The following is a 25,332-nucleotide window of genomic DNA, read 5'->3' as shown; positions in this document are numbered from 1 at the left end:
TTCTTATAAACCATTTTCATGGTGTACAGCAGACACACAGAGGGAACCGAGCATGGCATTTCTGTGAACAGTCACTGCTTCTTGATTCAAACCAAGGGCTACATCCCATTTTCAGAGACAAAACTATCATAGTTACAGACTCTCCTGCTTTCCCTCTACACTCTCTTTTCACTGCTCTCTTGTCACCTTGTCCAGTGCTTGATGCCCCGAAGAACCAAACAGCATCACCAGCTGGAAGACAAAAACCAACAAAATAAAGAGGAGAGTCAAGCGTGGGGGATGTCTGGAAAATATGAACTGTTTATTTATTATAAATACAGATCAGCTAGGCATGCAGTTTATCCTGCAGACTCTCCAGAAAGCCAGACAGTGAAAAGCTGCCTCCCAGTTACTTCCCTTTTTCCACAAGACCAGGATGAACTCACTTATCCAGCAGCTCAGTGATCTTTTGTGCCATGGGATTGCACTGACATGTTCCACAGTATCTTTGTCTGCCAAAGGCAGCCATCTGTCTCCATGCCAGCAAACTCCTCCTGCCTGGTCAGATCTGGAGGTTTCTTGACTAAGTAATTAATTCTTCCATTGCTTGTTTCAGAGCACAAAGGTGCACAGGGATTTTGTAGATAAGGGGGTGTATTCACAGACCTGACTGGGAATCTCGCTGCCAACATCTGTTTTGAGAAAGGCCATTTTTAGAAACAGTATGAAATGAGGCTCTTTAGGCTAGTGTCAGAAATTTGGGCATATTGTTTAAGCAACTACCTCTGGATTTTGTCCTCACCAAGAGCTCTGCACTTTGAACAAGTTGATGAGCTGGGATCTGATAATTACAGGTGGCTCCTCCCTGTGCAAGGAGGGCTGGGTGTCCCCAGCATTGTCCCTGCCCTCTGCCCATGAACCTGTGCTGGACAGTGCCTGTAAGCAGCTGCAGAGAGTGGCTGTGCCTGAGGCAAGAAATCAGCACAGAGTTCATCCTTCAGTCCTTGGGGCTCAGTTCTTCTCCAGGATTCTGGTGAGGAGTTCATTCAGCCGGTTCACCATTGGCCTGGGATCCTCATTCAGTCCTGCTGCAATCATGGCATTCTCATAAATCTGAAAAAGAGAAGAAAGCACTAAATAAGCATTAAAGCAATGTGCCTGAGGGAGGAAGGGAAGGTCACTCTCCAGGACCTGCATGCTGAGACAAAGAATGTCTTCCAGGGCACCTGCTAGGAAAATATGGACCACAAGCCCCAGAACTACCCAGGGACCACAGCAGGACGTGACTCTTGCCCACTGTAATGGTTCACCCTGTTCCTTGCCATGCATAGTCTGCAAGCTGGTTCTGGGAAGGATGGTGCTGCTTCTGGAGAGGGTCTGGCTCTCACCTGGTCGAGCAACATCTGGGCCAGATCAGGCTGACTGTCCTTCAGTTCACTGAGCTTCTTAATCAGAGCATGCCTGTAGGAGAGAGATCAACACTAAGACTTGCTGATTTAGGACACAATGAGAATTTTATTTCCAGAATGTGCAGCTGAGTCACAGTGGGTGACCTAAGTCAGCTTCCTTGCTCCTATTCTGGGGGCTTGTCTCTTCTCTCCCATCTGTCCCTATGGTCCCCAGAGGGCTGGGCACTGTGTGGGGGGCTCATGTGGAAGGTGCCACTCAGCCTCGCAGATTAAGGCTCTGTGGCACCGACTGCACTTAATGGGGAGCACTCTGCTAACTGGCAGCCTTACACTGCCTCCTCTCTGCCTCCACTTCCGAGAGACTGGTCTATCCCAGGCCTGATGCTGGTACTGTCCCCCCTTACCCTGTGTTGATCTCCAGGGTGGGCTGCAGGAGCTGGGCTCGCTCCTCCTGGGTCTTGGCCAGCTGCTGCATGCGCAGGAAGTGGCGGGCAGCGCCCATCTCGAGCACGGTGATCATGGCAGGGTGGGTGTCCAGCCTCATGGTCACCTGTGGCACAAGCACCAGTCAGGACTGCCATGGACAATGCATGCCTCAGAGGTGGGGAAAGTCTTAAGGACTTAAAGGCTCCTCAGCACAGATCCACACCAAGCCTCCATATGATTCACTCTCATCCCACAGGAGCTGCCTAAACCAGCAGGGAAGATGGGGGCCCCAAATGGCCCCACAGCCCAAAGGCAGTGGGCTGCAGCTGGACCCAAAGCATTCCTTGCCAATATACCTTTCTAGTCCACAAGGAAGAAAAGTCATCAGTCTGTTGTGGTAACCTGAGCATCAGCTGCAATATGGGCTTTGCTCAATACACATTGAGATGTGGTTCTTCTGCTGCCACACTGATCATCCAGTGACAAATTCCATCATCCACACCATTTGCACACAGGAGGCACAGAGAAGAATGACTCCCTACAGGGTCCAAAGAAAAATCTGTGGCAGCAGATCCCCAGCCACCTATCATCTTTTTCCCCATGATCGTTACCTCCATGGATCTCCTGTACTCAGTTACCCAGATGCAGAATACCCACCTTCACTCCAGTGACTCGAGAGCCTAAGGCATTCCTCATCCAGGCCATCAGATCCTCAGCCTCCTTCTCTGTCAGACGTTCTCCAGCTGGCAGGGAAAGAGGCACATCTGAGCGTGCTTCTACAGTGTGCAGTGGACAGTGAGCTGAGTTTCCACACTTCCGTTTCTCAGTTCTCTTGTGGGAATGAGAGTGCAGCACCACTCAGCACACACCTATATATCCTCATCCCAGACCGTGCCATACCCAGAGAGGGCAGGCTCATGCCTTGCCAGGGGCTGTTTCTGTCTGGACACCAGATGTATGCATGAGGTTGCAGTAAAATCATGGCAACTCCACATATGACATTCCATTTAACTTTGATCATGTGAGATTAAATGAATCTGCAAAAACTCATAAGTTGCCTCAGACCATGAAAATGGGAAGGTGGAAAGCTCTTGCTCGGGAGCTGCAAGAGCAGGGAGGAAGGTGGTGTCCCCTCACTGGCTGCTCAGGGTAGAAGGACAGTATGCAGCAGGAGTGGCCAGAGGAGCCTCACGGTACCTGGGCGGCTCTCCTCAAACTTCTCTTCCTTATAGTGATCAACAACAATGTCTGTCTCCACAGAGATCAGCTTCTTCTTGTCGAACTCCCGGAGATGCAAGAGTGTCAGCTCATCGAACTGCTCATAGCAGAAGAGCACCTGTGCCAACAAAGGGACAGCAACACATTGTTTGGGATGTAACAGCATTCCCTCCTTCCCAAGGCAGCTCCGTACCAAACAGCAGGAACATCACACGAGAAACTCGCAGGTTCAACCCCACAGTGACTACCACTCAGGGCCTGACATGAAAGCAAACCCTTGGAGGGGTTTGTTACCACAGGTGGCAGGTCTGCAGGTGAACAAGTTCTGCTGTCCAGGGGAACTAAGAACCAGCACTGACTCCAGTCCTGAGAGAGCCACCTGCCCACAAGGGACAACTGCGACACCATTACAGCCCTGCACAGCAGCTCCCAGGCTCCTGCTCTGGGGTCCAGCAAAGGCAGGAAACAGATATAAGAACTGTGTGTCTGTACAAGTGCTAAATCACAGAATATGCTTGAGTTGTAGGGCACCATTAGGATCACAGTGTCCCAACTCTTGCCTGTGCAACACACCCCAAAAATCCCACCCTGTGCCTGAGAGCATTGTTCAAATGCTTCTTGAACTCAGACAGGCTTGGTGCTGTGAGCACTTCCCTGGGGAGCCTGTCCCAGCCTGACCCCTAACATCTCTGGGTAAAAACTTTCTCCTGATACCCAGCCTAAACTTCTCGACTCAGCTCCAGTTAGTCCCTTATTAGTCGTGAGAGTGAAGAGATCGATACCTGCCCCTCTGCTGCCCCTTGTGAGGATGCTGAAGACCACAGTGAGGTCTCCCCTCAGTCTCCTTTCCTCCAGCTGAACAGACCAAGTGCCCTCAGCTAGTCCTCGTATGGCTTCTTCTCCAGGCCCTTCACCATTCTCATGGCCCTCCTTTGGATACTCCCAACAGCTGAATGTTTGTTTTTTTTTTTTCAACGTTGTGGTTAAGGGTGTGTGACAGGTCCTTCCTGGACTCATACCACAGTCTGAGCAAAGGCAGAGGGGACCAGGCAAAGGCACCGTGCTGGCAGGGCTCCATTACACGCCTCACTGCCCTGCTCAGCTCTGAGAGCCAGCCCCCACCACTGCTGCAGCAGCTCAGGGTGTTCTCCTGGCTGTGGCACCACTGCTCACCCACCTCCATGTCCTTTTTCTTCATGGCCTCGAAGTAGGGGGAGTGCTCGGCCAGGTGCCGGTTGGGGGCACACAGGTAGTAGATGTTCCTGCTGCCCGCCTTCATGCGCGAGCTGTAGTCGGTCAGGCTGGTGAGCTGCCCTGCGGGCAGCGCCGACGACTCGTAACGCAGCAGCTTTGCTATGTCCTCCTGCAAAGAAACGTGCTCCTGTGAGCTCACTGAGCTCCACCCAACCCCTCCCAGCCCCAACGGTTCCTGTGCCTCTTGGCAGCCTTACAAAAAGACTCAGGGGATTCTGAATTCCTCCTTTCCTGCTCCAGATATTAAAGAGGCAGAAAAGTGACCTAGACAGGATGTAGGTCAAGCTCTCCTGGAAATGGGAATTAGGCAGAAGACAACAGGAGGGGAAGGCCCATCTCTGTTGTGTGTTGTAGTGGACATTGCACCAGGGAGGGCTGACAACAGTGTGGGTACAGAGACTCTGCAGGGCCTCAAAATAAATGGGAAACAGCACCAGTCAGAAAGAGTGAAAATTTAGGCACTGGAGAATCCACAGATCTTGGAAGACCCAGGAACACAAGTTACGGGCATGCAGGTTCCATGGGGAAGTAGCAGTCTCCCTCACCCCAGCTCATGGTCATCTTTCCCATCAGCTGCAGCGTTTCAAGACTCCTGGTACCTTGACATCCTGCTCTGCTATCGTGACAATCCCCTCTCTCATGAATACCCCGTACTCCTCAAAGAATTTGGCATATTTTTCAGGGTCCTTCTTGCTCTGGTCAATGAAGAACTTGATCAACCTCTTCTGCAAAACATCACGGAGCTTCCTGCAGGAGGAACAAGCCTTTTTAAAAATAGCTGCTAGAGCAAGACAAGACATTTTAGGTAAACATCTCTCTGTACAGGGCTGTAGTGAGTCCACTGTCCCCTTTCCCTCATGGCTTTACATCTTTTCCTTGTATCTCAGTCCAGAGATAATCTTGCTTACCTGATCAGGGCACTCTCCTGCAGCAGCTCCCTGCTGAGATTCAGGGGTATATCCTCACTGTCCACAACACCTGGAACACAGAGCAACCCTTGAACAGTGATGCAAACACAAGTGCCAGGCTCAGGAGGGCAGCCCTTGCCTCATCCCTGTGGAAGGCATCATCCACAACCTGCTGTTCCTGGTCCCACACACACCTCTAAGGAAGCGCAGCCACTTAGGCAGGATGTCTGCAGCTTTGGTTTGGATGAGGATTTTGCGGCTGTACAGGGCAACGCTGGAGCCCATTTCCCTGCTGATGTCAAACATGGATGGCTTCTGCAGGAAAAGAGACAGGAGGTAACACCAGCACTCTGCAGGGTGCCCACATCACACTGTGGTTTTCCCTACAATGCTGAACCCAATGAGAGCTGAAATCTTGGCTCTCTTCTCTAGGGAACTACCTGAGCCATCTCCCCCTGCTCCTGTCATGGCTCAGTATCCCAACTACCCTGCGGCACCCAGCCCACTGCAGAGATGCCACACTGGATATTCCTCCCTGCAGCCCTATCTGCCTCCTCTCCCTAATGAGCTCTCCCATCTTCCCCTTTGAGAGCAGCTGGGCAGACATCCCACGTTCCCAAAACAGGACACGTACTTGCTCAGGCACGTAGAAGATGCTGCGGATGTTGAGGGGAGCGTCGGTCTTGTAGTGCAGGATGTAGCGGGGCTTGTCGTAAGCCTGCGCTATGAAGCGGTAAAACTCCTCGTGCTGCCACTCACTGATGTCCTTGGGGTCCAGCATCCACAGAGCCTGTGGAGGTGCAGGGCAAACAGTTCTCATCAGCTCTAGGATGCTGGGAAACAGAACCTTTCAAACAGACTCCTCTGCAAGGTCTGGGAGCAAGATGTGGCTCAGGCACATTATCATAGACTAACAAACTACTGCCCCTCATCTGGTCTTGGGCGACCCCTCAGAGGTGACTCTTGCCCTGCAACATATATAGGGCAGCTTCGTTTAGCCCAAAACAAAAGGGATTTGGCTAACCTCCTTTACCTCCCACTTGCCAATGGCCATCTTGGGTAGATCCCACAGCTCAGCTGACTGGCGGTACTGGTCAAGTTCTTAAGGCCTGACCAGCAAGCAAAAGAAAAGCAGAAGTTTACGTGTGCCTTTTGCAACCAACCTGCCTCTCTGATGGAGGTCACTGTCTCAGCTAAGAGCTTGTGAAGCAGCTCCTGCACTGCCTATTTGCTGCTGATTTGTTCAGCAGCTTTTGAGATGCTTTGTGAACCTTTGTGAACCACTGCAGGGTCACTGCTCCAGCACTGTTTCCCACATGAACTCATGCACTGAAGCCATGAGCTGTAGCTTTCACCTGCTGCTGCTCTAACCCCCCAGTGCTTTCTGAAGTACTCAGCCCATGCTCACAACATGTTTCAGTTCCCAGTACCTCAAGTAAAGTCATGCATCTAGCAAAGATGTGGGACTCAACACAGAACTGTCTGTTTCCAGCTGGGTGAAGCCCATCTCAGTCACTGCCTCTCTTTGCTATTCGAGCCCAAATGAGTGACAGGAGTGATTTCTGGGGACAACACAAACATCCAGCCCACCCTCAGAGCCCAAGGGTTTCAGGTCCCTGGCAGCCCTGAAATCCTTAAGGATTCCTCTTCCTCAGAGCCTTGTTCCACAGGCTTCCCTTCATTTCCAGCATACACAAGTGTCCTGGAGGGTCTGCAGGATCACAGGTAGGATTATGGACTCACTGGGAGCTAAGGTGTTCTACAGTAGCTGTGTTAGGGAAAGTGCTGCATTCTCAGGGGCTCACTTGAAGCTAAGAGTTATCCCAGTTAGACCAGAGAAGCCCCCAGCTTCATGCTGTGAGCATTCAGGAACTCATCAAGGAGAAACCCCACCAGGGAAGCAACTGTGGCTCTGTTTGCAGTGAACTGATGCCGATGTGTGGAAAAACACAAAGCCTAGATCCTGGATAAAGAAACAGCATGAAATGGGAGCATAATGAGAATAAAGCTGTTGCTGTAACCCAAGGGAGAACAGACTTTCTGATAAGAAGATAAAAGTCCATGACTCTATTAAGGGCATTTCACCCATTCCACTACTACTACTCTTCTCCAGGGAGCCTGTTCTATTGATTGTCAGGTAGAGAGAGCAAACAGGTCTCTAAAGCTATTTCTGGTTTTGTAATTTAAGGGGCACAGCTAGAAAACCTTTGGAACAGAAACATTATTATGCAGAAATCCAAATAAATAATCAGCGACAAATAACACCAATTACAGACCCTTAGATAAATTAACATGGTAAAATGTTTAAGTACAGTTTTGAAAGCCTGTGCAGTCAGTGCCACATTCCAGGAAACAAAAACGGCATACACATGCTCTCTACCTGTTCTCTTAGGTGAGAAAGCCTTGAACAATCAGAAGAGGAGATGCTGGAGGAAAATGATTCATAGATTTCTGTTTTAAAGATAATTCATTTCTCCCAAGTGATGCCTGCAATTGTGCCAAGTACATTTGAGTAAAATGGATCTGGCTGCAGTATAATGCCAGTGGTCAGAAAATGCCAGCATCAAGCAGTGCTCAGCTAGGAGCTGGGAATAAATCAGTCTGTGAGCTGAGCTGTTAAAAAACCCCAACCACTGCCTGGCAGTGGCTATTCCATGTAAAGGACAGAAGGAACTGAAGTGAGGGGTGTCAGTACACCAGCACTATGAGCAACCCCTACAGCACTAACATGTCACATAGCTTGAACAGAGTAAGCATTATACAGCACTGAAACAATAATTCAGGATAAGGGAAGACACAGATCTTGCTGATCTCCAAGAATTTTCCACAATAAATGCAAACAAGCTGTTGCAGGTATGAGTTCAGCTGGGTTGTCTTCTTTTGCTCTAATTAACTGATCACTACAAGGTCTGTGATACCCTGGACAGTTCTCCCCTGATTTCCAGGGACAGCAGCAGCTTTATGACGTTTCCTGTCTCCAGCATAACATTACAGTTGTTTATCTCCATGAGTGACCTGCCTGTGGCCTCCACCTCACCTGCAATGTGTTAATCCTTCTCCCATTGAGGTACAGGGGGAAGCTGATGAAATTGCTGTATTTTGTCACCACCTCTGGAATGGAAAGAAGACACAGAAGGGTCACCTTTGTGGAAACAACACAGCAGGAATTTCCTCAGTAACAGCAGGTGGAAGGAGTTGCAGGAGAGGTAAAAACTTGTAAATTCACCTCCCATCTGTGGGCACCAACAGACTTCACAGAGCCCCAGAGGTAACAGCATTCCCCTCCTCTACTCACCCTTGACTCGGTCTTCATTTGCAAACTCTTTGCAGTCTTCTTTGAGGTGTATAATAATCTTAGTTCCAGCTCTGACCCCAGATGCTTCTGCAATCTCAAACATCCCTGAACTAGGATTAGGAAAAAAACAGAGTCAGTTTGTGCATCAGGTACACCCATGATAGGACAGAAAAACTGTTTGTTCAACTGAGAGTACACACAACACTTCGAAGCCAAGAGGAAAAGGCAAGGAAGTCTTGAATGCCTGAATGCTCCTTGTGCCTCTGAGAAACCCCAAAAATATGTGGCCATTTTCCCCACAGAGACTCCAGACCCAGGACACACTGTTCTGCAAAGACACTACGTACTGAAAACCCAAACCAGCCTGGTGTCTCAAGAATCTCAAGTTTTCTCAATAACTTAAACAATGCAGTAAATTCTTTATTCTGAGAAAATTTTAAGAGGATGCTGAGCTTGTCACCCTCAGAAGCTCCAATTTCAACATGTCCAGCAGCCCACATCTTTGCCATCCCAGATATCTGTGACTTCAAGCAAAAAGCAAAGGATAAGTACACAGCCATGAACCACAGGGAGATGTGCTGCAGACCCCAGTGCTGCACACGCTCTGCTCTCTGTGGGTGCCTCAAGCCAAATCTCTTAGACCAAAGAGGTTCAGTTTGTCCCTGTGGTGTGGGGCCCCCTGAGCTGCCTGCCTGCCAGCAGGGATGGAAGAGGAAAGGCAGGTACACTGTCCACAGCATGCCTGCTCTGACAAAGCAACTCTGTCCATGCAGTTTCCACACTGGCACATTTGGCCATGCTATGTTACTGTGTATAACTGGAGCAGGACCTAAACCAGTCAGCCAGGTCCTGAAAGAACACACAAATCCTGTCTTTCCACAGCTTACAGGCCATGCCTGGTCTGGACACAGCCCCCCACGCTGCCACCCCACTCTGCAGCCTCACCCATCAGATGACCAGTGGTAGCCTGGGTTGCCTGGCTCTGCTGACTGTGAGAACACCTCCACTTTATCAGCCACCATGAAGGCTGAATAGAAACCCACTCCAAACTGGCCGATGATTTTACTGCTGGCTTCAGCTTGGCTCTGCAGAGCTTCTAGAAAAGCCTACAAGAACAAAGAAGACACAAACCAGCACACAGTGATTTCAGGTATTGCTGAAAGCTGTGATCAATCCCCAGCTGAGCTCCTCAAGCACTGCAGCCTGGCAGTTGAAAACCCTCACCCCATGCTCCTGCATCAGTGCTGTGAGGAAGGTTCCCAAGCAAAAGGGTTTCTCCACAGGGCCTGCACCTCTGGAAAAGAGGAGCACTGCTTACAGCAGTAAAAGGAAAACAAGTGAGAGCTCGGTCAGTCAGGAGCAGGAAACCTTAAAATGGTGCCTCCAGAAATGAAAACAAAACACATGTATGACACCTTGCTGTGGGGACAGAGCTGCTGCTCCCCTGGATATGGGGTAAATGCCAATTGGGTGGGTGCCCCTCTGTAAGGATGGCTGAGCAGGAGGGTGTTTGGAGTGAGGGCAGTGGGTGCAGCAGTGCTACACACAGGGCCCATCAGCACTGCCTGGGCTCCTTGGGCCTCCCACAGCTCAGAAGAGACCACTGAAAGCCAAAAGACTCCACAGGCAGGTTTCACCTTCTAAGAGGGGTGTAATTTCACAGCTGGGCTGAGGGCCAAGGGACAAAACAGAATGAAAAATTACTGAGAGAACAAAAGTAGTTGTAATTGAGGAAGAGTTTTCTAAGGAAGAGATAAGGGTCCTCATCCCAGGTTACCTTTGAGCCTGATCGAGCAATGGTACCAAGGTTAGAAACCAGCTCCTCCTGGGTCATCCCAATACCTGTGTCCTGAAAAGACACAGCAATTGCAGCTGAAATATCGGTAGGGAATCATTGCTCCAGCAAACAGCACCCAAGCAACTTCTGCTTCCAATTCCCACTCTCCCCTTCCCCTCTGAGTAGTAAATCCAACAGCCAACTTCCAGCTGTGACTCCATCTCCCCATGGCCAGAAACACAGACTCAGAGGGAACAGAGCTCCAGGAGCAGCCACAGCTGCCTACAAACCACCAGAAAGCTCAGTGACTCTGGCCATCTCTCAAGGAAAGACAAAACCATGCCGGACAGGTTGAATTCACATCCCTCTAAAAGGCACAGGATGGCACCCCAGGAAAGAGATGCCAACACAGCCATGGCCCCACAGTGCCAGATGCCATGCACAGAGACACCCCCCATCCCTGAATGGGTCTGAGGGGGAGCTGAGGAGCAGTGAGAAGCAGCTTGTTTGCAATCTGCAGATGTGGAACCGATGCACTAACACTGGGAATCAGCGACAGAGGGTGAATCCCTTCACTCTCAGGTGATGCAGACCCTTGTCTGCAAGCACCACATGAACTGATCTCCATGTGCTCTGCCTCTCCCCCCCTCACCCTGTGCTCCATGATGTGAGTACGAAGCTGTCAATGTCCAGGAGAGCTGGGTATTGCATTCCCACAGGAACAGCCTAACCCCAGCCAAAATACAATGCAGTGGCTGCACTTTGTGATGCTCTGCCCAAGCTTCACAGGCACACAGCTCCTTGCCAGGTTACTCCAGAAATGCACTGCTGCATGCAGATAAACATCTCCCTGCAGCTCACACATTGCAGGCAGCAGAGACTGCAGCAGCACCACCCAGAAAAGGCTGCAGTAAGTCTCAAACCTGGCTGCAACTTCAATTTGCATGACATCCCAAGGCAACAAAGACAACAGCAAACCCCAGCTAGAAATGGCCACCCTCTCGCACAGGACCTCAGCAAAAATCTTGCCCATTCTGTTGTCCAATGTGTTTTCAGAATTGCTCCACACACATTTTCCACAGGAGCAAAGGGCAGCCTACTGCCCTCCAGGATGCCACTCCTAAGAAAAAAGTGCCATTTCCCCTCCCAAATCCCATCAGCTTCTCTACCTGACACAAGCATCCCAAGAAGCCACTGTTACATCTTCTCTGAGCCACTCTCTGAGGTGAAAAGCAGCCAAGTGAAATGTGATTCTCATTCCCATGAGGGATTCAGCTCTACCTGAGTACCTGCGTGCATGGTTATCACAGCTGACAGCAGCTGGCACATCCAGAGTGGGCTCACACATTCCCAGTGCCTTAGCAGGGGTAGGATATGGTGTGCAGGGTCAGCAAAATCAGCTGCAACAGAGCTGGCAGCTGCTAGGTGGCTCAGAGGTGCCAGAGTGACCTCTGCCACCCATGGAGCATTTACTGGGCTTATTTCTACCAAAGTAAGTTAATGTCAGTATGTATTTCTTAATGTACTGCACTTAACTGCACTGAAGGATTGGACTGCTCAGCTTGTGAGGTGCCATGTGGGTAAGACATTTTTCTGCACCCCCACAAGTCACGGCACAGCAATGCCTTTCCCTTGCTTAAATACAGTAAGGCCAGTCAGCCCACTTGGCTGAGAAGAGGATGATGCCCAGTAAGATCTCAACAGCGAGAGATCAAAAGCCAAGAAAAACAAACAGCGTATGGCAAAATCTCAGGAATCTGACATGGTCCCTTCCCCCAGGGAAGAAAAAGCCAGAAAGAACAGCTTTCAGCATCTGGTTCAGTTTTTCTTCATGCCAGACCCTGAACAGAACTCTGATCCACTTCTATTTATAGCACAGCATGTCATTCCCAAATTCCAGTGTGCTAAAAAAACATACATCCTTACCCCATAAATTTATTTGGCTATTGAATTCCTAATGCTCTGCCAAACTTACTGCAGAATGCTTAATGACAGTTCCTGAAGACTACTTTGATGAGGGTGAATCTCATTAACAAAGAAAGCAGGACTCAGAACAGCCAGGATACTGACAGGGAGAGTGGGAAGCAAAGATCCTGGCAAAGCAGACATTCCCACTGCAGGAAAACACCTGGGTGGAATAGAATGAAGGCACCATCAAGATTCAACCCAGCCTTGCCATGTCCACATTTCCTGCAGCTGCCCTTTGGTTCCCTTCACCACATGGAGCTGCTGGGGGAACGGGAATAAAGCGACAGTGAAGGAGAGACGGGAGCTGAGATCTGCAGAGCAGGAACTCTGCAGTCATGGGAAGCAACTGAACCTGCCCATGAGCAGCCCACCTCAGGCTGGGCCCACACAAGTGCTGGCAGCTTCAGCTCCATGAAATCCAAGGAAGGAGCTGGTGGAATTTCTACTGCCCTTCTCACACTGCTCCGTGCTGCACCAGCTGCTGCTCGGCCACTGGGCATCTTCACCAGGAACCACTATGGCATCACACAACCCCTGCAAACACCTTCTACCCACCACCATCCAGCCTTTGCTCCACTATCAGCATTACAACTTTTCTTCCCCTGCACATAGTTCTAGCTCTCCCTTCAGCCTGCAAGAAAAGCTTTATCAGGCTGACCACAGCCACAGCAGAGCTATTTGTAACAGCACCAAGCAAATTGTACGTGGGGCTTCTCAAATTACAAAATGTGAGGGATATGCTCAGAGTTCCATGTGCCAAATGTTTCTCCACAGCTTGGAGAGACCAAGAGACAGTGTTCAGTGCACTGATCCTTCGTTAGCTGAAGGTTAATTACAGAAGACCTGCTGAACCACCAGCAGTTACTCAGCACAACCACCACCTCCTCACCTGGGTGAATTTCTCTTCTGGTACGTCTTAGGGTACAGAGTAAAAATCCTCCCCCAAACCATCCCCTATATACAGCGGCTGCAGACCTTCAGACCAGGAAGGGCTAGTAGCCACAACTGTTGAACTAAACTCAGTAACATTTACCCTAAAGAGACAGCAGCTGAACCTTGTTTTTAGCACCTTTTTATGTGTGGAGACCTCCCAAGTACCAAAGCTCCTGCTGACCTGCACCTTTGGGCACAAAGGGCCTTCTGTGTCCTTTGTTCTAACCCTGTGGTGAGGGTGCTGGATTTTTGCAGACACCTGCTGTGTAAGATTAGTTTATCTTTTCTTATTACCTGAGTCCAATTTAAAGTATTGCAGAGCTTCCTTACACCTAACAACCCATTAAGCAGCCATTAACTGCATCGGAAGGAATGCTCCCAGTTAGAGGTAGCTGGCTGAACTATTGTGTCTTTCACTTTGCTTTGTTGCAAAACAAACACTTGAAACATTTATTTCAGTGTAAAGCCTCAACGGGGCATCAGAAGAACACTGACTATTATAAAGACATGCTGCAGTCACCAGCTGATAAGATAATAAAATCCCAAAATGTCTGATTAGCAAATGCACCCATTGTTATTTAAATACCTTGATTAAAGACTTAAAATTCACAAGACCAGGACAGCAGCTGCACTAGAGCAACGTTCTGATTTAGAATCATTAAAGCATATGCCCCAGCAGCAACCAGTAGATGAAAAGCCAGAATAAAACTGATGCAAGTGAACACGAGGTAATGTTGGCCTAGTACATGGAAGTGGTCCAAAGCAGAGAGCCTGAGCTTTCCTTTGCAAAACCACAGGCTCTGCCTCCAGCCATCTAGGTCTAAATAACCCTCTGTCCAGAAAAGTACTGCCTTTCATCCACTTTGAACTTCCCATTTTTATACAGGATATGCTCTTATTCTGCTGTGAAGAGAACTAAAAGATTGTACACTTCCTTCCTTGGGCCACAGGTTATTTGAGATGTGTTTATATTTCTGGGTCCTGGGCTTAGTTGTTAAAGATGATGCAAACTCTGGAAGCTGTATCCCATCCCTGCAATCTGTGGCTCATTCCTGTATGTTTAATTCTACCTAAGACTTGCTAAAGTACAGCCAGATTTACCCCTCTATCTGCACCTGCCCATCTCCTGCTTCCTCAAGCCCAAGTGACACACAGATGCTGCAGTGAAGGTCACCCTCTCTGCTGCAGCCTGGTCCCACAGGGGATTGGGACCTGCTCCCCATCTGCCTCAAGCTCTGTGGGACACAAGGGTGCATCTGCACTGACCTGCTACAGTCCAAACAGGGCAATCCTTACTGGAGTCCTTGTTGCAGGCTGTTTGTGACTGCTGAGGCAGAAGAGATCTGCTCAGTGATACAGGGAGCTGTTGCAGGGAGGAGTGGTGTTTGCAGTCATTTTAACTCCTCCCAAACACAGCAAACTGGTGCTTTTGTGGCTTCACAGACACTGATTTTGGATGACGGCAACAGAGAGATGAAAGCTCAACAAAGGGAAGAGAGCAGCCCAAGCTCTGGCAGCAACTTTCCCATGCTAGAACAGCAAACACGCTTCCTCCCCCAGCAGAAACAGACATCAGCTCTGTAAACATTTCAAACCATTTCCTCTAAACTGTCCTAGACCCAAATTAAGCATCAGCAAGGAGTAGGACTGCAGCCCCGAGCTCATACATCACCACCAGGCACAGCATCTCGGCAGAACTGCAGAGCTCCAACACCACCACAGCACAGACTAACGCCTGTCTCCTGGTGCAGGTGCTGAAGGTGAGCTCTGGGCTCACAGAGCCTTGGGGTCTGTAAGAAGCTCTCTGTTCCCACCTCAAAGGGTCCAAAACCACATCGGTAAAGCCTCAGCACGTGGAACTGCAGAGCTCTGCAGAGCTGTTCTCATTGGAAACACACTCCTCACATTTTCAAATGGATTTTCTTAAGCACTCTGACTTTGCAGGCTGTGGTTGCTACAGATGGAGCTGTCCTAGAAACACGAGACAATTTTCAAAGGGATGGAGGAAATGGTGGAATTTGCTAAAACAACAGGACTTTGGTGAAGGAAACAAGAAACAAGGTGGTGGAATTCAGTCAACATGTCCCTCTTAGCAGATACTATACTGCAATGCTTAGACAGAATACTCCTCAATGAGGACATTCTACCAAAATCCTGAGTCTTGCTGTGCTTATTGCTGAAATTCAGCCCTGGCAGAGAACAAGAACTCCAGTCACTGAATGGAGATGAGTGTAGTCTTATACCAGATCTACACAATCCCCCAGGAATGTGCCTGTAATGCCTATCACACACTACAGATCTGCCTTTTCTCAGCTCAGTGAGACACAGAGCTGCTATAGGGCTTGGAAGAGGAGGGGAGAGATTCAGCAGATCCAGGAGCACAGAGCAGCATGAAAATCTGAGGAAAAGGACCTTAGGGGTCAGAGTGAGACAATGGGACCTTTCTAGGAATAAAAAAAGGGGTGAGTGTTGCTACAGGTCATGTATGAAGGACCTGCTGCCTCCTTTTTTTTTTGAAGGTCCTAGTGGGTACAGAAAACAAAACAGTGGCTAAGGGAAGATCCATCTCTACTTCAATCATTGCAGGAAGCTTTCTTTCACCTTTGCATTCCTGAAAGGCAGAGAAATGTTCTGAATGATGCTTGCTCACAACAATCATTATATGCAGTTGCTTCTTCAATAAGTTATAAATAACCCCCGACTGGAGGTAAGGAGCTTTTGGCACTCTGGAGAAGGCAAAGCTATTAAAGAGATTGGAGCAGCGTTGTTCTCGCTGCTCCCCACAGCCCAGGACTGCTGCAGTGAAAAGCTTCCCAGTTAAGACTCTTTTAATGACATTAGAGAGGCACTGGCAGCCAGGCAGGGGGTTATAAAAAGCCCAATCCCTAACCCATCTAACTCGGAAGGCATCCCAGGCAAGGTGGGCAAGCAGCTCTCCAACCAAACTGCCAAACAAGGGGAGAGCTTCCACAGGGACAGGGCACGAGAGCTAACAACGTCTTGATGGAGGCAGATGCTTCCTGTCCACTACAATCTGGAAAGATGAGAGAGGCAGGAATGACCCCCTGCGTGGGGCTAAAGGAGGGCTCCTTAAACAATTGGTGTTACACAGGAGTCAGAAAACTGCAACAGTGTGACAGGAATAGCAAAGCCCCTGCACCACGGTTTGAGAATATATGCTTGGTGATTGTGTTGCCCGCTGACAAGCACTAACTTCCCCATGGCAACTGCAGCACTTGTTCTTCAGAGGAACAGAAATGTAAAATAACTGTGCAGCCTCCAACAGCCCCCTGTGCTTTTGTCCCATGTGAAAAATAGCCTGTGTGCTCTGTCTGTGCCACATCTCCCCTGTGCCATGGTCACTCAGGGCTGCCTGCTTCATCCTCCTCCACAGCTGTCCACAGCTGTCCACAGCTGCACTCATGACTGACACATCTCCACAAGGAAAATGACCAGTTTGCCTTCTTAACATTAGGAACTTTGCCAAGAAGACACCAAAACTGTGGCTCAGCCTCCCACCCTGGACAAGAGCCACAAGTGAGATCAAAGTACAGAGAGGAGGCCCAGCTCCACTTCCCTCCCCATGCTGAAGCCCACAAATGACTGCTCTTACAGACTGTCTTCCTCCCAGTCAGCATTTTGTCACCAGCAGGGACAACCAAAACCTGGGCACACAAAGTGCTGTGCTACTGCCCAAATCTACAGTCCCAAATGTGCCTGAAGGCAGAACCTCAGCATCAGCTGGACTCAGCCTGTCCTGGAGCAGGAAGAGATAGAGACAGGCAAGAACGGGAGGTTCTTCTCACTACCCTGGCATTTCCCCTCTCCTACAGGGGAGACAGAAGGTCTGCAAGCAACCAGGTAACACCTCAGATTTAAGGAGGTGCATGAAAACCTCCCCAAGGTCAGGAGGAAACCAGATTGACAACTTACCCACTAGTGAGGAATTCACACATCCTAGTAAGTGCACTAGGCAGGGGTACTGGGAGAAAAGCTACGGTACTTCCCAATAGGGAAAGAAGAAGCAGCAAATTTTCCTATGGCTACAAGTGGGGAGCAGATAACACTGCTGGTTTCTCATCAAATCATGAGGTTACAGCCCCATGAACCAGAGTCCAGCTGAGGACAGAACATTCTTTGGGCAGGCTTGGCGACTGTGCTGCTGCCCAGCTTCCAGTGACTCTTCACAGGACAAAGGCCAGTGATGAAGGCAGCAGGGAATGACTCTGCTGTTACCAAAGGGAACTACCTGGATGGTGATGGTTCCCTTCCCGCTGTCTGTCTGCAGGTGGATCTCCAGCTCTGGCAAGGCCTTCCCCTCTGTCATGAGCCGGTGACGCAGCTTCTCCAGCGCATCGCTGCCATTGGAGATCAGCTCCCGGATAAACACCTGAGGATGAGACACAGCCTGACACTGCAGCCTGGCCCTGCCCCTGCACAGCACTCCCACACACCTGGGAGCTCGCTGGCTCCCACAGACTAATTCCCAGCTTCCCAGACTGTGTTTCCCCTTCATCTGCCAGGAGAAGAGTTTGTCCAAACTCAATGTGGAACTGCAGAGGCTCAAGGTTGACAGAGTCACTTGGCTATACCTAAAAATTGTTTCAAAAAGGTGTTTTTGAGGTGTCTAAGAAAACATTATTCAAGAGGGCCTGACATGAAAGCTCAGGACTCACTGGGAACTGAACAGTTATTCTCCCAGCTCAACCATTTTGGATGTATCCCTTGACAAAGATGGGGCTTTGCCAACAGAAAATCTCCCAGCAAGTTGTGGGTGTCTTACCTCTTTCTCCGAGTACAGGGAACGGGCAACAATGTCCAGCAGCTTCTTTGTTTCAGCCTGGAACTCATGTTTAGAGGCTGCACCTGGAATAAAGGTTAGGGTTGGGGTTGTTCAGCTTGGAGAAGAGAAAGCTTAGGGAGCACTTAGAGCCCCTTCCAGTGCCTAAAGGGCAGGAGAGCTGCAGAAAGACTTTGGGCAAGGGCCTAAAGAGACAGGACAAGGGGGAATGGCTTTACACTGCCACAGGGAAGGATCAGATGGGATATGGGGAAGAAATTCTTCCCTGTGAAGGTGGTGAAGTGCTGGCACAGGGCGTTCAGAGCAGCCATGGCTGTGCCTGGATCCCTGGCAGTGTCCACGCCAGGCTGGATGAAAGCATCTGTACAGCCACCCCTGCAGGTAGGGAGCTGTGCCCAGAAGAGAAACCTCCTCAGCAAAAATACAAAATATCTCAGCTGAAAGACCATCCTTGGCCTTTTAAAAATAGCAAGAGCAATTAAGAGAACTCCCTTCTCCTGCAAGAGGCATTAGAAAACTCTGGAAAAATACAGGGAAAAGCCAAAAGTCCCACATCACCTCTGCCATGCCTTGCTGGTGAGGACATACATCCCCCAGGGATGGGGTGAAGCTGGAGTGTGGACAGCCAGCACATCAAACCCACCAGGGACACAGTCTGGCAGTCTCAAAAATACCTCCCAGGAAAAGCAGAGAGGCACAGAGTTAAGCTGTTATTTCTGTGCTGGCATAACTCACTGCTCAGACTGCTTTAGAGCACCTCTCCCTGCTGTGCAAAGCAATTCATTCTAGCTAAAGGGCTGACACCAGGATTCTCATCACACCTCTGTGATCCACAGCAATGAGCTGGGTAGGCACAGTCTGCTTCTGGGACAGAAAATTCTTTTCAGCCAATTCCAGTGCCTCTGAGGTCTCCACACATACACATAACCATCAACTACCTGGCTAAGCCCATGGATGCAGTGTTGATGTCCTTGTTTCTCAGTAAAGGCTATTCTGGCCTCCACACCCAGGCTTTGGGATGTGATGGTGCAACACAGACTGAAAGATGTGGTGATAAATATCTGCACTTCCTCCAGAGGCAGCAGCACTGCTGAAGAGGGTTCACCTACAGCACACCTTGACCCAGGTGCACCCCAAGAATGTCCCCAAAACACATCTGTGCCCAGGCCCACCTTTCACATTCTCTGTGTTGCTGATGATGGTGTGCAGGGGCTCTTCCTCCTTGCTCTCTGCTGTTTGTGTGCTGTACATCCGGACAGCAGGAATGCTGGAGGCAGGAATGTTGTGCCGGAGGCTCCAGCGGTGGAGTACTTGTCTTTGGAGACATGCTGCTCCTTTTGCTAAAGACACAAGTGAAGAGACTTCAATACACATCACAAGTCCAGCAACAACAGGAGTACTCCTCAGAGCACCCACCTAGGTAATCCCATGGGAGTCACACTGTCTGAACAGTTCCTTCACAATCCAACACCCACCATTCCCCTCCAGAATTGCCTTCACTGCATAAAAAGGGCAGGTTGCTGCTTTGGCTCTTCTGAATCAAGACTTTATCTAGAAGATGACAATTAGCAGCTTTCCCACTGAATTAACCAGTCAGAAAGAGGCAGTCTGAAGTTTTCACTGCTGTTACCTGGCTAAGATGAAGACAACTCCCACATCACTGCCTGTGAAAATATAAACTGGCAATAAATATTTGGCCCTTGACTATCTAAGCACAGGGATTACATCCCCCAACAAAGCTGGGTCCAGGGCAAGCAGCACGTGCAGCAGCAAGGCCACCAGTCACATAATCAGTGGGGAAAATAAGACCAGTCAAGAAATGGCACAAGCCCCCTTAAGGTCAGGGATTCCCAATTCTCCTCCTTTCATTGTCCAGGTGAACCCAACAGTCTTCTCTCTGTTGGGGGATGAATCAAAGCCAAACCTGGTCACAGAAAGCCCACTGCACACTACAGACCTCGGTCCAGAGCCTGTTCCTTCGAGTGATTTCTGAATTGTTGGGAGAATGGCCTGTGCCACAGCAGGACCCCAGAGGGTGCAGACCTGACCCTACAGCTGCATCTTAGCCTCCCCCAGCCCTACAATGAACATTAACAGACTGGACTGATCTGGGAAGCAGAGGAGGGACCAGGACAGCCTGGGAAATGCCAGGAGAACATGGATAAGCAGCACAAGTGGCTGGAAGCAGTGACAAGCTCAGGTTTTCCTTACAGCTCCCTCTGTGCCTGTTGCCTGTTTCATCCAGCAAGGGAAGGAGGCAAACCCTACACCTGACATTTTCATTTAAAGAAAGGGGTCCTTTCTTTAGATGACTGGGTACAAAAACACCCAAAGACTGAACCAAGCCCCATAAGTATGGTGAGAGTCCCAAAGCACATGTGTGACCTCCCTGGAAACAGCTCCCATGGCCATCCCCTGCCCTCCAGGCCAGCTGACATGCTGGGGGAGCTCAGCTGCCTCCTGAACCTTCCTCCACCTTGTCACAGCCCTCGAGAGAACTCAGCATTCCAGCCTTTTCACCAACATCCCTCATCCTCTAGCTTAGACTCACTTCACAAGTGTTCTGCAAACCTCCTGCCCCCCACAGCAAGTCCTACAAGCCCTCAGTGTGGTCATCAAGGACAGGTCTTGCTGCTCCAGCCATCATGCTGGGCTCTCACTTGCTCCAGGCCAGGTGAACATCAAGCCCTGAGTTTTAACAGCACTTCTGTCTCCTGCACCTCATTTTCAAGACCTGACAGAGGAGGCTGTCAGTCCTCATTCTTCCTCCTCCTCACAGAAAGCTTTGAATCAAGATCCACTTCTCCAGCTAGAAGCTTGAATGACTCCCAAGTCATTCTGCCCTTAAAGAAAAGAGCCCACAAATAGTTCTAAATGCATCTGAGCACCTCCCACACACATAACTGTGCTCTCTGCGTCACGAACAGCTCTGCCGCATTATTGCAGGACACGTTCTGGAACTTCCATTCCACTGCCTCTGCTGGGATCGTCTGGGAAAGAGGCAAGGAAAACAACCCGGGTGGCTGAGGTGGAAAGCAGCAGAGCACTCATTGTCCAGCCTCTCAAGCTTGCGAGGGGAAGGGCCTGCAGCTCAGAGTTTATATATTTATGTATTTACATCTTTTAGACTCATTTTATGCTGTGCTGCGTTGTACAGAAGCACACACACGCACACACACACAGAGACACGTCCCAAACAGCAGAAATAAAAGAGAGAATTTTGTTCCCTCCCTGACTCCAGAATCCAAAAAAGACACAGATCATCACCAGCTTAAAACCTTAAGGTCACTTCTATTATCAGATGTCCAGACAGCAAAGTCCCAGAGCCCCCACACAGGTCACTCTCCAGCCCATAAACACCAGCTGACTCTAGAAACTACAGCTATTTATAATTTTATTTCTGGCTACTTATAATTGTTGATGTAGTCACATTTTTTGCCTCCCTACCTCCAAAGCACAATAATAAATCACCACCCATCAATTCGGAAGTTGCTGTCGGATTTGTACAATGTTTGGTCTTATCATCCTTAATTAACAGCCTGTCCCATGCCAGGGAAGGACACAGCTCATTAAATACAAGCTGCAGCATCTTCAGCCCGTTTGCCTCTCCAGAGTCCTTGCCTGGAGCAAGAGAGCAGAAAAGGCTGCTGGCTATTCTGGGTATAAAACCACAATTATCAGCACACAAGAGCTATTGAGAAGCACCTGCTGAGGTAACAGGTTATATGCTACTCATAATGAGCCTCAGAAACAAATTCCTAAGCCCAGGCGACAGAGAAGGAATGGCTCTTGCCCCAGAAAAGCACTGTGATGTGTTGGGGCAAATCAGGTCTTTTGATATTGACTTAATCAAATGTGGAGCTTCACCACACCCCTTCCTAGTCCCATCACTGCATCATGAGAGATGGAGAAACCCACACCACTGCCCAATTTCTACTACTCTGTGATCCCAAGTGATCCTGTGCCCATGGCCATAGACCTGCCTCACACACTCACAGCAAAGACAAGGACCCTCAGGGGCTCCTTTCAATCCAGACATTAGGAAGCCTCAGTGATCCCCCAACCAGGCCCTCAGGAAACAGCCCCTTCTGGAAAATGCACTGCAGTGAGCAGAGCTGAGCAATAGCCAGAGATTTAGGGGGGGAAACCGAGCACAAAGCAGTTTGGGGCTCAAAACAAAAGAGAAGAATTTGGGTCAGCAGGAATGACCGTACCAGCTCCAGGGGGGAAGCTCGTGCAGGGAAGAGCTCCAGCAATTAACACTCCCAGATGAGACCTTACACAAAAGGGCTCCCTGGCTGGGCACCAGATCCCCAAGAATCTGGGGAGAAGAGAATCCCTGACTGACCCACTCACACCAACACATCTCCTGACAAGCTCTGCACCAGCTCCAGCCTCTGTCTGAAATGGTGAGCAGAAACACTGCCAGCTCTGCCCGATGAGGGAAGGGGCAGCTGTCCCTGCAGCCCGGATCCAACTGAAAACACTTCCTGCCCCTCCCTCTTTATCCCCACCCCAAACAGCTTCTGCTCACTACTCCTTCCCTGAGGGACGTGAATGACAGGTTAAGGAATAAAACCCTGGCTCTACCGGACTATGTCTAACCCACCAGAGGCAGCAGCTTTGCCCCCAGACATGGATGCTAACAAGCCTCTGGGGATTTCAGCAGAGGAAGAGCTGGATTGCCCAGAAGCACCCAAGTGGCATTCTGTGACACAGTAAATCTGACAACCCGACCCTGAAAGTGACTCTATTTGTCACACAATTTCCTCTGTCACATTATCTCTTCCTAAGCTGCAGGGAAATCACAGACCACACCAACAACACACAGACCCGTCCATTAAGGACCACACACCAGACAAGGAAACATGGGCTGCTGGCAGGAGACAGGCAGGACACGCCTCACCATGCTTCGGTTAATGGCAACTCACAGGCACATTTCCAGCCCACGAGAGCCTTGAAAACTGAGCACATCCCATAACTGAGGCCTCCGAGTTTGGATTTTCTTAGCGCTCACTCCTGTCAGCTGAGGTGAAACTTCAAGTGCAACCCGGGGAAATGCAAACCCTTTGGGCTCATCTGTAAAGTCCTCTGGTACTGACACGGCCAGAGAACAGCAACGCTGCTGCCTTCTGCTCTCACGTGGGTACCTGGGCTGCACCCTGTGTAAGCTGGGACGTGCACCGGGATGTGATACATGAGCTGAAAACGCTGTGCAGCCTATATGAGCCAGCAAGTACCTCTGCATGTCCTGTACACCTTATACGGGCCAGGAGGTGAACCGGGAGTGCTCTATGAACCAGGACACAAATATGGATATGTTATACACCCCTACACGAGCCACCACATGAACCTCACCGTGCTACACGATCTGAGCATGCTGTACACCCTGTATGAGGCAGGACATGACCCTGGAGCCGCTGGTTGCCCTGAACGCGCTCTCTGCCCGGCACGAGCCCGTGCTATTCCCTGTACAGGCCCATGGTAACTCGCCCCTCCCCAGGAAGGAGCGCTGGGCGTTCTCAGGTCAATACACGGGCGCTGTTCGTGCTGCTCCCGCGCTGCCGGGCCGGCACCCGTTCCGACCCTTCCGAGCGGCCACGTCCGGCACCAGCCGAGAGCGACGGGGCTCTGCCTGTGGGACACGGACCTTCTGCACCTCCAGAGGACGCACAAGGCCGAGCGTAACTCCGGGCAGGCGCGGCCGTCCGGGCCGAGCCACGGAGGTCCGTCCGCTCCCTGAGCCCGGGGGCCCGCGCCCCTCACGCCGCCCGTCCCCCCCTCACCTGCGGGCGGGCGCAGCCGGGGCGCGGCCCCGGAGCGCCGCAGGGCCGCGAGGAGACACCGCCCGCCCCGCGCCGCCGCCATGCCCGCGCTGCCCTCCCGCGGCGCCAGCTGATGACGTCACGGGGCGGGGGTGCGCGAGCGCCCCGCGCGCGGGCCGTGCGTGACGCGCGTGCGGTGACGTCAGCCTGGCCCTCAGCCCGCGCGTGCTGCTTCCCTCAGGGCTGCTCCAGGATCCCCTCAGGGCCCCCGACCGACCGTGCTCAGGGGACACCGCGGCTCAATCCCCTCATGGCTCCCGACCGTCTTCAGGGGCGGCGGGTCTCGGTACCCTCAGGTTGGCGTTCCCAGGGCTCTGCCAGGAGGTCGGACGCCAAGCCCAGGACACCGTTTCCAAGCCGCTCCTGTTCTGATGGTTAAAATCCCGTTCGTGTTTCTGAGGACTTGCTAGGAAAGGGAGTCAGACACAGGTTACAAGCGTACCCAGCTCAACCTGTGGAGACACCCTGGCGGGTATCTCACCGGGAATGGCCTCGGGAGCCCATTCCACGGGACGGGCCGCGGCAGCAGCTCGGCAGTCGCAGCTGGCAGAGCTCGGTGCACCGTGGCTCTCCCCGTTTCCCCACGGAGGGTGCCGAGGGCTGAGGAACGGCTGTGCCGGGCTGAGAGCAGCGCTCATGAACCCCCTGTGTGCCATAGCTTGGCCGGGCACCCTGCTCGTCTCTGGACCAATTGCTTAGCATCTCATTTTTCCATTTCTCTCAAACTCCTCATCTCCCGGGGCTGTTTGAGTATAGATCATTGAGATCTAAGGGCCCGAGGTACTGGAGAAAGGCTTTGGATGGGATGTGGGTGAGCGAGGAAATGAACCACTCTGGCGCGAGCTGAATTTGGAACGCGCGTGCGAGCAGAGCCTGGCCTCGATGAACACCACAGCCAAAAATAAAAGATGGAGCAGGTCTCTTTCGGTGAGCACTAACCACTTCCAGACCGAGGAGCTTTCAGGAGGGAACCGTGCCCACCGAACAGAGCCAGCTTTGTAATCCCAGGCCCGGAGGAGCTCGCTGGAAAGCTCTGTGTGCAATTCGCTCGTGCTTGCAGCTGATCTTTTGGGGCTGTGCCGAGCTGAGTGTTGTTTTGGAGGTTCATATCTAAGAAACACCCGCACGGAGCAGGGTTTGTGGGGCACTCGACGTTATGGATTAGGTGCAACAAACCCAGCACGAGCCTCTGCATCACTCCAACACTCTTCTGCTGGCTGCTTTTCCACCTGGAACCAACCCTAGCCCTTCATCGAGATTCCCTGTGCTGCAGCCAAAACCAAAATGACTTCTGAGCCGGTTGCAAATGCTTCCCTCCTCTCGCTGTGCTCACTGCTACCTCCCGCTGACCCCACGGCACTCCCAGGAGCCACGTTATACCACAGCTCTTGTACCTGCTGTGAAACACCTGAATCCTCCTCCTGCCTCATCCTGGGTGTGCTTTCACCATTAGCCATGAGATGTGTTCCTGCAGGGATCGCAGGGGATCTGATACAGATCCTCCCCTCTGTCCAGGCTCGTTTTAGTTTTCCGGGGGTT

The 25,332-nt window shown here is 50.9% G+C and overlaps 1 protein-coding gene across 2 annotated transcripts; it reads right to left on the bottom strand.

Annotated features, from left to right (window-relative positions):
- Positions 1–341: 341 nt before the first annotated feature.
- Positions 342–23,849, bottom strand: TRAP1 (TNF receptor associated protein 1). 2 transcript variants are annotated; one of them, XR_009933690.1, is made up of 19 exons: positions 23,755–23,849; positions 19,141–19,308; positions 17,951–18,033; positions 17,417–17,557; positions 10,267–10,338; positions 9,435–9,595; positions 8,490–8,599; positions 8,232–8,305; positions 5,829–5,984; positions 5,389–5,509; positions 5,195–5,264; positions 4,886–5,033; positions 4,210–4,395; positions 3,012–3,150; positions 2,472–2,557; positions 1,793–1,938; positions 1,368–1,440; positions 782–1,092; positions 342–671 (listed from the first exon to the last, which is right to left on the bottom strand). XR_009933690.1 is itself a non-coding variant. In XM_062503429.1 (18 exons), exons 1-18 carry the CDS (start codon positions 23,834–23,836, stop codon positions 991–993), a joined length of 2,118 nt encoding a protein of 705 aa, XP_062359413.1. In that variant the 5' UTR covers positions 23,837–23,849; the 3' UTR covers positions 342–990. The 2 variants fall into 2 exon arrangements, 1 of the variants encoding a protein (XP_062359413.1); XM_062503429.1 differs by having other exon boundaries at positions 342–1,092.
- Positions 23,850–25,332: the final 1,483 nt, after the last annotated feature.

The sequence above is a fragment of the Cinclus cinclus genome, chromosome 16, assembly GCF_963662255.1.
Source record: "Cinclus cinclus chromosome 16, bCinCin1.1, whole genome shotgun sequence".
NCBI classification, from domain to species: domain Eukaryota; kingdom Metazoa; phylum Chordata; class Aves; order Passeriformes; family Cinclidae; genus Cinclus; species Cinclus cinclus.
The sequence above is the reverse complement of the archived record's forward strand: the minus strand, read 5'-3'. Positions and strand labels throughout refer to the sequence as shown.